General features: G+C 32.4%; 1 protein-coding gene across 1 annotated transcript; it reads right to left on the reverse strand.

The window, feature by feature from the left end:
- Positions 1 to 4,258: 4,258 nt before the first annotated feature.
- On the reverse strand, positions 4,259 to 6,531 carry LOC146997393 (anaphase-promoting complex subunit 11-like). Its single transcript, XM_085817573.1, has one exon. It carries the CDS (start codon positions 6,368 to 6,370, stop codon positions 5,981 to 5,983), a length of 390 nt encoding a protein of 129 aa, XP_085673699.1. The 5' UTR covers positions 6,371 to 6,531; the 3' UTR covers positions 4,259 to 5,980.
- Between the last annotated feature and the right edge of the window lie 6,507 nt (positions 6,532 to 13,038).

Genomic DNA, 13,038 nt, shown 5'->3' on the forward strand with positions numbered 1-13,038 from the left:
AATGTTATTTTTTTATCTCCAAATGCTGAAAATTTTGGTACTTTCTGATTATCTGCCCAACCCTGAAAAAAAAAAAAAAAAAATTCACCAGACAATGCACTACGTTGCCAAATTAGGCAACCTGTAGCATCACAAAAAAGGTATTTATGTAACAATGAAGGTATATGCACGCATACTGTGTAGTTCAGTTCTTTAACTTCAACAATTTTTCTAGCTAATTGTTGTTCTGTTTAGTGTTCAATGAGTTTATACATTTTTTCCATGTAAGGAATCATAGTGGGATTTTGGAGTTTGCCAGATGATGAAAAAGAAAACGTTGCATTTCTTCAGAAATATAATTATTTTGCTGAGCAGTACAGAATGTAAAGGTTTGCATTCCATAAATGAACGAATTTGTGTGCTGATGCCATAATTTGTACTATTTTCTGACTTTTTTAAATGAAAACAGATATAGGTAGGAACTAGGCCAGCTCTGCTGTAGTATCATAAGTGATTGAGATATTGTTGAATGCAGCTAACTAGAGAGAAAATACTTCCGGAGAAGGGAGGAGTGACCTGAAGATCTCTCACCACTCTTGCCTTACCACCAGCCTCCCGAGGATTTTTGGCTTACCATGTACATTACCTGACGTTGAAAATGCAACACAAAGGAGTAGCGATAAAGTGATGAAACTCAGCAAATGGACAGAAACAGCAACAAACAATAATTCTTTATTTCGAAATGATATGCACAATTCAAAGCGAGAACAGCATCAGCTTAATAGGTTGTAGGACCACCTTGGATGGATACACAAAGCAACATGTCTAGGTACAGAGTCAGTGAGACTACTGATGGTGCCCTGAAGAATGGCTCTCCATTCCCTGTCAGCCATTTGCCACGTGACAATGGCAGGGTCTGCAAATGGCATCCAAACACATCCTAAATATGTTCAATGGGTGAGAGATCATGAGAACTATATGCTTACAAATTTCTATGCCTTCTCTGGGATTCGAACCTAGGTACAATGCCATGGCGATCAGTGTCACTAACCACTATACTGGCTGGGTGGTTATCGGAAAACACCAGTGTGTGCGCTGCCGAATTTGTGCAATTGTCGGAATTTTTTTTATAAACACAGATAGCTGTGTACAGTGTGATGACAGTGTCATGTTGTGAGTGATGTCAAATTCCTGCAATTTTCTGATATTTTTTAAGCTAAAAGATAATGTTTATGATAAATGATTTTTTTTTTTTTTAAAGTTGTATACTTGGTGAGAAGAGCAGAAAAACAAAAGGTAAGTGTTAAGGTAAGCAAAAATACAAGCAGTTTATAGTAATGCACATCAACTTAATTTAATAATGAGAAATACACCAAGCGTTTCACTAAACACAAAAATATTTGGTACTGTTCCATTATGAAGACCGTAAAAAATTGCCAAATTATTGTTGATGCCAGTGCTGCCAAAAATAATTGTGGCAACCCTAACGCAAGAAAAGAAGTATAATAGTAAATAAGATTATTGTTTTAATTTAGATGAAAGGTTAATTCCATATAATACTTTTTATTATTATAATTTATATAAAAAAGACTAATAGAGTAAATAACTATTTCAGATCATTATTATAATTTATATAAAAAAAAAGGCTAAACATAACTGAATGGATTCCTGCATTGCCATTTCACTACCGAGTTATCGCTAAAGCATAATTTCATCTCGTTAGTTGTTCAAACATGATTTTCTGTAATAAATAAATGTCTTTTCTTTGAAAAAATTCTGTTGCAGACCTTTCATCATGGGCAATTCCCAAACTGTTAAATCTATAGGATATCAAAAAAGGATTTAAAATCAAAAAAATGATTTAAAAAATTAAACTAGTATTTCAATGGCGTCTTAAGAAATATACAACTATCTAAACTTGTACACTTTGAAATCAGCACATACGCTAGATTTGGCACACTGTTAAATGGGCGCATTTACTAGATTTGGCTCTTTTGCGCATACGTTCTTGCTGCAATTTTTTATGGTCCTCAAAACATTCCGTTTTGTACCAAATATTTTTCTCTAACATTCTGGCTATTCTAACATTTTTCTCAAGATTACCACAATGTCTATCCTTTCTAAAGAAGTTGGCATTCCATGTCCATCCTCTACAAGGTGGAACTTCAACAGACAGATCATAAACAGAGCTCATGAAAGTTGCCAACCTTTAAAACTCGTACTGAAATTCTGTCAGTATCAAATGCAGATCAAACTATTGCAGAACCAACAAGAATTTAAAAATACTTGAATAAATGATTTCAATTAGTGTGTTTAAAGTTAATGAATATATAACAAATTTCAAAAGAAATTCAAAGAACTATGAGAATTCTTCAAAAACACAGATGGCAGAAGTTATCAAAGTGTGTGATTGCAAAAATTTGTTGATATAATGGACATATATTCTTCCACTAAACACTTAGTAGCTGTTAAATTATTCAACCAGAAATGCTTCACTAGATTTACGAATTAACATCCTACAGAAGAAATAATACTGACCACTAAAGCATATCTAATGACTGATGAAAAAAAGCTTGAAACTGAACTAAAAGTATTCTAGGTACTTTTCCGTTTCGCCGGCGCAAATCTCGCCAAGCAGACTTTGTTGGCGACAACATACAGTATACACATAAAAAATGTTAATTCTAAGAATTTTTTTTTTTATTTTGAAGGCATAAACATTTTAATATGGTTTAAAATTTTGTAAAAAGCCAATAAATAAAGACAATAAATTTGTAAAAAGACATTAATTTAAGAATTTACTATGATTTCATGGTTCAAAATCCTGATTCGCCGGTTCGTATCACGTGACCCCAAGTGATCTCATCTCACGTAAACTACGCTACTAAAATCTAATTCACTCAGTAATTATCTACATTAATTTCAAGTTAAATCTTAATTTGGAATACAAGTTTAAATGCAAGAATTATTTCAATTCGTATGAATAGCTTACTCAGAAATTATGTAAAACCGCAGTGCTTTACTTCGCTGGTGCATTCTCATTAGAATTGATGAATTTAACACTTGATTTCGCCTTCGGATGAGCGGTGTAATTGCGTTCTAATTGACTTAATTACCGTGAATTGTCTTAGGGGATAAAATTTAAATATCGTGTAAAAATTCTATATTATTGTATGCCAGTATTGAAAGAAACAATCTGATAAGAAATGGCTTCAACTTGTTTTGAAACTGAGGCGTGATATTCCGTCTGGCATCAGTTAAACCATTATTGGCGACTTTATTGTTTGCGCCGGCAAAACGGAAAAGTACCGTATTCTATTATAGGCCTGATATTCATGAACACTGCAAATTAATTGAGCTACTGAAATTTATTTTGGAAAATAAGCTAGATAATGTTCTTAGTAAAATTGCAAAACTGATAGAAATCCTCTTGACAGTTCCCATGACTACATCAGAGGCAGAACGCTGCTTTTAAATACTGAAATGAATAAAAACTTTTTTAAGAAGCACTATGAATTCAGGGAGACTAAATGTACTTGCAGTGCTTTCAATGGAGAAAAATTTCCTCAGTTGTCATCCAGAGATCAAGGAGAAAATTACTGATCATTTTGCACAAACTAAAACAAGGAGAATGGATTTCATTTGTAAATGAACAAATCAACATTGAACTGTAGCAATTTAGGCTAAAGTAATTAAGAAATGTTCCACTTGGTTCTTTTAAAATTTTATCAAGTTTCGAAGTAAATTTTCTTTTAATACAGATTTGTTTGTTTACACATCTTTAAAACAAATGTTAAAAATTTTCTGGAGCAGCAGCCCCCACTAACTTTAGCTATGAGCTGCCACAGCTTCTGATAATAAAGAAAGTGACAGAGGAGTTGCTGAGAATGAAAAAATGTTGCCTGACAATGGGAATTAGTCACTTAACAGTTATATGACTTAAACAAATGAACAAGAAATTGTGGCTATTTATATAATTAAAGAGAAAATATAGCACAAACTTACATTACGAGAAATGCAAACAAATAAATATTGAATTTTGTTTTTCACTAATTTTGATTCTCTTTTGGTTGTAACTGATTCTTTATTTCATAATTTTTTCCTTTAATAATTTCTACATGTCATCTTACTAGATTTAAAGTGATGATCAAATGTCCATAGAAATCCCAAATGCAGAACTAAAGTTCCAGTAAGTCTGGATACAAATTATTTGTATCCTGTACTGAATACAAATTACTTGAAAGAGATTATTATCAAGAATGTACCATATACTATAGTATGACAAAATAATATTTGAGTTTTTATTCCCAAAATGCAATTTAAAAAGTTACATAATTGTATTTTTATTAATGTACATTTGATAAAACTATCAACATTATCAACTGCTATAACTGGCATATAATATTACACTAAATGAGTAAAATATTCTTATCGGATATATAAACATTTAGCTACAAAATCATAATAATTTTCAGTTATGAGGCATGGAATATTAATATTTTTCTTATTCATACTAAAAGAACTTGCAATTTTGGTACACCTTACTTTACGGGGTAAAATAAAAAAATTGTAGATAAAGGACAATAAATGAATAAAACATAAACATTAACTACAGTAGATAGTAAAAATCTATTCTTGTAACATAACAGAATTTTCAAAAATAGGTACATTGATTTCTGAGATATTTTTAAAATTTTCTTCTTTGATAACACACATAATAATTAATATTATGCTACTGAAATTGTCTGATACCATACCTAGACTTAGCCATTAAAAATAATAATGCAAAAGTTATTTGCAGTAATTTTTAAAACAAATACTGTATGAAAAAGAAACATATTTTATTTTAAACTTTTTATTTTCGGTTCAAATTTAATGGAACTCTGATACATGATAATACTTCTCTAGACTATAAGGACAGTGCTATGTGAAGACTAGTATCAAGTTCCAGTATATTAATAAAAGTCATCTACAAATTTTATGCTTGCTTTGAGATCATGTTGGATATTAGTGAAAAATTTCTCACTATGTGTATATATTTCATAAGTAAAATGTACAATCAGGATATGAAATACTCTTGAATATAAAGACTTCATTAGTTGGTATTTTAATATCAACATATTAAAATTTGATGATCATAAGAAGCATGTGTAAGATCAAATCTTAGACAATCTGTCATGACATGGAATGTATTAAAAACAAAAAAGAATATGCTAAAGAATAAATGTGTAAGATAACAAAACTACCACCAAGAATTAGTGTAATGGTGCATGAATGTGCTATCATAATTTTAAAGGTTAAACGGAACTTCCTCCATCAATCATTTTCGCTTCTATAACTGATGATGAAGGAATCGGTACTCTTCTGTTATTGAAACCGGATTCAGAAGTGTACGTACGCAAGTGTGTACGTATATGTGTGTGTATACACATGCATACATCCTGATTGTACATACACATGCATGCATGTACACATATATTGATATATGCTGTTTGTATTACCGGGTATACATATGTATATTTCTGAATTCAGTCCTATAATAGTAAAGTACCAAGGTAACCTTTAAAAGTACAGTACTATAAATTCTCATTCTTGGTAGTAATTATAATCTTTAGCATGCAATCCATTATTTTACGATACTTAATTAGGATATTATGAATAATAAGCTTCAGAAAAAATGTAAGCATATTCCACACGAACCTATACTTACAAAAAGAAGATTACATAAGCTTTTTCAAAGCTTTCCAAAATAAATTATCTGCTAATCTCGTTAATACAATTATACCTTCACACCATTTAAGCAGCAACTCTCGCAAATAAAGAACTCGTGCACAACATGAAAAGCACACAAATACCATCACTTTCAAATTTAGTTTCACACAATGATTTCTTTTAGTTAAAGACTTGCTATCAGATTTAACATTTTTTGCATATATGTCCATGAAATGTACATAACAATTTGCACAAATATTAATTTCTAGCAATATTGATTACACTGAATTTATTCCTTGAATTTCCATTCTTGTCTGCACATTGGACACTGCTGATGTACTTGCTGAGAAGTCAACCATTTCATAATACAATGAATGTGAAAACAATGTGAACATCTACCCCATACTAACGGACAATCATCACCAGGCATTTTACAATCAGGACAACAACCATCAAAGGGCATTCTACAAATACCACAATTATCATCGTTTGCCACCCACCGCCAGGTTGCTACAGCAGTGTAATTTTTTATTGTAATTTTCATACTTTTAACAATATCCGCAGTCGATGTATCCATGGGGTTATCCATCTCATTGCTATAAGGTACAGATGTACGCGTATCAAGCATATTAGGTGGTCTAGTATCGCCAACGGACGAAGAGACTGGTATCGAGCTCATTGCGTGATCTCTGGTAAATAGCACCTCAAACCTACAAGTAGAATAAGACAAAATTTTGAAACACACAAATTACATGCGTGTTAAAATCCTCATAGTCCGTGAATTCCATACAATCGTAACTTCATGTATACACAACACATGTCGTTGCCAACGGTCCAAAGGTATGTTAAAATCACCGCCAAGTTTCGTTTCGACGAAAGGTAAACAAATGGCAACACACAATTTTCATTGGTTTACTTAAATTAGTCATTTGTATTTTATTAACTCCACAATAGCTATTACTATAATTATGCGTAAAATTCATAGCAGTAGTCAACACTGGAAAGCAAAATCCAAAAAATTATACTTGATTATTATTATTTTTTTTTTTAAGTGTGAAACTTTGATGGGTGGCAACAATGTCTTTTTATGTTTTATTTTGTGAATGTAGGGGAAAGCACGTATTAACCGAAGAAAGAAATTTTCGCTCGAAAATGATAATAAACAAATACTTTTACACAAATCAGTTCAATCAAATTTTTTTATCAATATTTAAAGATTCACACATCTGCTATTTCCATCTCAATTTATTACAATATATTATGCATATTTACATTAGTACATGCTTTATTTACATTATTACTGTTATTAATCTTATTGTCTTTTATGAATTGTAAACTGACTCTGGATAAGAGAAATTTCCATTAACACACACGAAGAACGCTTGAAATACGTATCATGCTTAGTATATTAACTGTTCTAAGGATGCAAGAGTTGTACAAATATAAAATGTAATTTTGTAAAATCATTAGGTTTGTCAAAGCAAGAAATAAAGCAAACATGCAAAATCCTATCTGCAGTGCCAGACTTAGTTATCAAGGCTCAGGATAGAAATCTCCCTTGGGCACCCCTTATCGGAATGATCACCATACAAAATGTCAACACAAATATAAAATTAGCATTTATTTAATTAAAATTAAATACTTGAAAAGGAAAAGTCCTAAGATTAAGGGAAAAAATTACATTTAGCAGACAAATTTATATTTAAAAAGGATTATTAATCAGCTATTTTTGACGATTTAAGAAATATAGTTAAATTTTCCATAAATAAAAAAAGCTATAACTGTCTTTAGTGAATTTTGACTTATGAAAGTTTGTTTATAGCTTTGTCAAAACTTCGTTAATATGTTTAGCTACTGTATTTTCAATGCAAAAAGACTGCCAAACCGTTAAATCTTGGCACACTGTTGATCGAAGATAGCTTTTAATCCACTTCAAATTCGAAAAACTTCTCTAGCATGGAGCAACTGTCAAAATAACATACACTGTCAAAAAAATTTTTAGGGCCAAATATAAATTAAGGACTGATTCTCCCAATACAGACTATGTTTTGCTTCATCCTTTTTAATATATACTTAAAAACTTAAGTACTTACTTACTCCTCTTAAAACTTACTTACTCCTCTTAATCAGTGGCCTGTCTGTCCCACTATCACTGGCACTTCTCTGCCTAGCCAGGATATGATAATTTGGCATAATTGATCAGTGCAATTATGCCAAATTTTCGACTACTAGCAGGACTTGTTTCCAATCACAGGACAAAGGCATGTGGTAATAAAGGAGAAAATTCCTTACATTCTCCCCCACTTAAAGCACAACTAGGAAGGTGGGAACCCAGTTACTAAATCCTGATAGTGACAAATTATAGTCTACCATGTTTTACTTTGGGTGCCAATAAACAGGAAAAATATACATTGCCTTCGGCAAGTTCCGAACTCCTAACCTCATGATTGCAAGTCGGGCATGCTCCCGACTACACCATGAAGGACTGTTTTAAAGAGGTCCTACATGATATAGTCAAGAATTTAAAGAGGAAGAAATACCTTACAACTCTGCCTATTAATATTGATTAATTTTTCCCACACTTGTTTTTCAGTAAATTAAATTAATATGGTGTCATGTTTTATAGTTTCATATTTAAAACATTTTTTAATATTAAATTTATTAATATTATTTTTTTTATATTCATTTTGGTATTTACGTATTATCGCAACCGGGTTGGCGCTATTTGTAAGCTTGAGTAAAAAAGTATGAATAAAAAGAAAATGTACATTTATTAATTACAGATAATTTTTAATACAGTTTTTTATATTATTTTGTTTTAAAATATAAAATAGCAATTAAACCCTTCAGGTTTCGAATTTGAATAAGTTGCAGAATTATTTTTTCGGCGGAAATCTTTTGGCTATTGCTTTTAGCACTGATTGAAAACCGTATTCGCCATAACCATGTACTCGTCGACTTATTTTTACTTAAAAAAACATCCCAGAATTGCACAAAAATGGCATTGCGCACACTCTTGACTTTATCCATGTACACTGCTATTTTCTCATAAATTACAAAAATTTGCACGAAAATGCAGGAAAATTTTGTGAATCTCCACATGCTCTTTTTACAAAACTATGTATAACACGTAGGGTTGCCGTAAGTAGGGTCGCCAAATTTTGTAATTTATGCGAATTTTGGCCTGGTTGCGTTAATACGTAAGTACCTTAATTTTTTTGTTTAATATTTAAAAAAAATTTTATTATGACATAAATATGAATAACTTTGCTTTATTAAGTTCCCCACTTTAAAGATAACCTCTCATGTGCATCGGCAAAGTACAAGTCATCTTTCTGTTATATATACAGGCTGACTCAGAACTCTAAACTTTAACAAAAATCAAACGAAATAAGCCATATTTATATATAGGGCAACAAGGCCAGAAATGGAAAAGGGATAAATCTGTATTCTGTGCCAGTGCTCATGGTAGGCATCTTTAAAGCTTTCTGATTACAACCACAGAAAGTATGTACCGTTTCACGAATTCAGGGTTTGCAGACATTCACTTTATGTATCACACAGCTGATGGTAAAGGACGAGCCACTGTAAGAATATATGGGAAAAGGTGCCCATATATTGTTGATTGGGTTATTGCATTAATGTTTTTATATAAAACATGGACTCTTCAGAGTAAGAATGTAGAATGTCAAATGGTAAAGATCAACCCAAACACCCAGTTTGTAGGAGAATGGGTCGCATGCTATGAAAGCTATATATATATTATTTACACCAAAATTAAAATGCAAAGATTGCAATTGTGCCTCCAACAGGGAGTATATAGAATCAATGTATCTTATGCAGCTCACCTTGTCTTTCCTTAATTTCATCTGCAATGTGCCCAGTTATTGCGAAAGTAATCTGCGATGTATGGTATTTTTTTGCAGTGATTCTTAGAGACACCTTCATAATGGTAAGCAGATATAAAGGTGAATACACATTTATAAATGTTGATTGCTGTTCGAAAAAATAAAATTCTTTATAAGGGTGCCTTGGCATAAAGGTGTATGTTCCTTACAAAAATCAGTCTCTAATTTTAAAAAAATGCAACCTTTATAAGGATACAGACACTTTAAGCCAGGGCTCTTTATGCAAATGAAAATTACATTTACATAAAGAGATTAACTAATTAATGATGTAGGTGATAGAATTAATTTTTGGCACCTTTATGAAAAACAAGATCTTTCTACGGAAGCACGTCGCATATTTCTGTAGAGGGTACGTTTATACAAAGTCCAGTGGAGTGAATTTGCATAAAGGTGCCAAAGATTTATTTGATCCCTTGCTAAATTAATTAATCAGTAAAGAAAACAAAAATTGAACTCGCATAAGGATGCACTTTTATCAAGGGTGCTTTTCTGAAGTTAGAAAATGATACTCATCAGAGACGTACATCTTCAAACAGGTGCATTCCTAACAAGGTTTCTTTAGGTAACAAGGCTTTTGAAACAGTTGCAAATTTGCACATAGGTGTAAGTATCTTTATGACGCAGAGCCGTTCCTAGTGAGGGTGTTAGAGCGTAAAAGAATGCGGGCTTCGAAAATCGGGAGCGGCCGGACTTTCACAATACCACACCTATGTATTTTAAATTCATTGTTAAATACTTTCTCATATGTAAGTACTTGTTATACAATTTGTCATATGTAAGTACTTGTTAGAGTTTGACATATGTAAGTTCGTTATACAATTTGTCATATGTAATTACTTAGTGATTACTAAATATAAATTTTATTAATCATTGAGAATTATTTTTTTTTTTAATTTGGGGGCAGTAATCTTAGAAAAGTATGCAGGCATCCAATGACCTAGGAATTGCCCTGTTATGATGTACTCCTTATCAAATTATCTTGATTCAAGGCCAACTAGATATCTAGTTGGCTTGTTTGATTCTTTTAACAGAGCACTTGTGATCTAGAATTTCAAAGCCGTATTTATGGATGAAGTGTCCTTTTTTATAAAGAGGTCTTCGAGATCTAAGTGTAGACTATGGTTCCAGAACTCACTGCTACCCAGTCACATGCTGCTTAAATCTTTCGCATCGAAGTCGCCCCAAACGCCCAAGCATTCAGACATTGCCTGGACGCCCGAAACGCCTGAATAATTTCCTACCTAGTGCTTTCCCCCATCACGTTACTGCATTACTCATTGCTTTCAGTTGTTGTTAAATGGCATGTCAATCATTCTTTTGAAGCTACTAAAAGTAGTTCTATTATTTTAATGCCCCTTCTCTTTTCTTTGTTTAATGTCAGTGTTTATCTTTTGATGCCCGAAGTTGCAATCCCGTCCCAAGGGGGAACTTCACACAGAGTGAAAGAAGTTCTCGCTTTACTTTAGTAGGTTATTGTTAGCGCTGTAGCATTCAATTTGTCATGGGGGAAGCAAAAGCATTCCAGGAGAAATTCTTAGACACAGGCGTTTTCGATGTTTGGAGAAAAGAGATTTTGACCTCTCTCGATGCGAAAGAGTTAACACTGCTTCGCGATTAATATTTAAGTGGATGACTGTTTAATCAGCCTAATACCTACTACAGTCAAAAGTCGTTAATCCGGTCTCGTCGGGACTTCGGCGATTTCGGATTATCGATTTTTCCGGATTATAGATCATCAGTTTAAATCTCGTAAGATGGCATGCAGAAATTCTAAAATTAAAAATATGAAACCGTAATTTATGAAATAAAGAACAATTATGATCTAAAGTGTATCAAAATTTACAAAAAAAAAAAAGATTAATTATTATTTGTTTACTTTATTAAACATTTTTCTCAATGTAAGTTGTTTAAGTTGCTTCATTTTATCTGATAATACTTTCTCTTTAATTCTATAAAAAGACATAATTTCTTGTTCAGTTACAAAGTTCCGCTGTTCAAGTCCCCTTAATCGAAAGTTCAAGTTTACTTTTATAAAATTGCTCTTACAGTCTGCAAAAAATAATAAGCGGGATCCAATTCGAAGATTATGGAACAACGCAATCATTAACATTAACTGAAATAGATTAGATAATTTTAGCTTACACCGTCCGTTATACATTAAACGCGCAGGCGAAAACGTATTCTGCACTTGCGCACACGCATATGCGCAGTAGTCAAGAACTTACGCGCCCGCGTAAAACGCCTGTGCGCATGTGCCAACGCGGCGCATGCACAGAAAGTTTTTAGCTTTGAGGTTCGGATTATACATCATTCCGGATAATGGGTGTTCGAATTAACGACTTTTGACTGCACTACCCAATATGGGTACCTGGAAGAGTAAGATTTTTGTAGGCAAGATTTCACATGCTTTCTGAAGATAATCCCACGACTCTGAGCCACTTTTTGCTATTCCAATCCAAGGGGTTCCAGCCCATTACGACATTCACGAAAATGAGTGTTTAGTCAAACTTTTGCGAAGTGATGGATTGAAACATGGTGAACCTGTGTCAAAGCCCTCATATTCACCAGACTTATTTACTTGATATGGCCCTAAGCTATTTGAGATATGGGTGATCTTTGCAAGTCTGTTATACTATGTTTTAATTTTTGTGGGGGCCCTAAGCTATAGCTTGTGTAGCTTATACATAAATCCTGCACTAGGAAGACACTTGAGACCAATGTGCAGTAAATGCCTGTTGTTTCTGATCCAAGGCTTGCTGCAATAACTGCAAAAGTTGCTACCACTAACCTACGAAATTAAAGGTGCCTTCAAAAATATTTGGCAATCCATGTGGAGTTATACAGGGGATGAATAATTGAAAATTAGCTGAAATTTTAAACATCATTTTTAAAACCCTATTATGTGACTATAAGTTTTCTTAATTGATCATCTTACATTTATGCAATCGGGCCAAAACTCTATTTATACTGTTATTAATATTTGATAAGGCAGTGATAATATTTGATATGCTATGATAATATAAGTAAACTGGAACCATTCTAGCTAATAAATGAAGCTTTAAAAATAGTTACATTTTTATTAAATAAGTGCTTTTTAGTTTCAAAATTAAAATTTTTTTGTTTCAAAAATGTTATTTAGAATTGCAAATAGGCAGACAGGTGAGCATCATGGATGATTAATAACTGCTCTGCGTATCATTCTCAAATGTGAAAAGTATTTTAACTATTCAGGTATCCCCGCAATAAGTGCACATTACACAAAGTACCCTGCTTTATAATATAATGCAGCTGGGGCACTTCGCATAAGTAGAAACCATCGGGAAAGGGTACTTTTTAGTATAACTGTTTTCATAAGCTACATCATTCTGTTTGAAATACTTTACTGTATTTAATTTTAATCAAATTAGAAAGCAGTATTATTAATTCTGAACTGTAGAAA

Source organism: Stegodyphus dumicola, chromosome 5 (assembly GCF_044657685.1).
Source record: "Stegodyphus dumicola isolate Sdum_Otavi_A_Nest chromosome 5, ASM4465768v1".
Lineage (NCBI taxonomy): Eukaryota > Metazoa > Arthropoda > Arachnida > Araneae > Eresidae > Stegodyphus > Stegodyphus dumicola.

Excerpts from the sequence above, each read along its gene's own strand:
- LOC146997393 (XM_085817573.1), bottom strand. The coding sequence starts at position 6,370 with ATGAGCTCGATACCAGTCTCTTCGTCCGTTGGCGATACTAGACCACCT.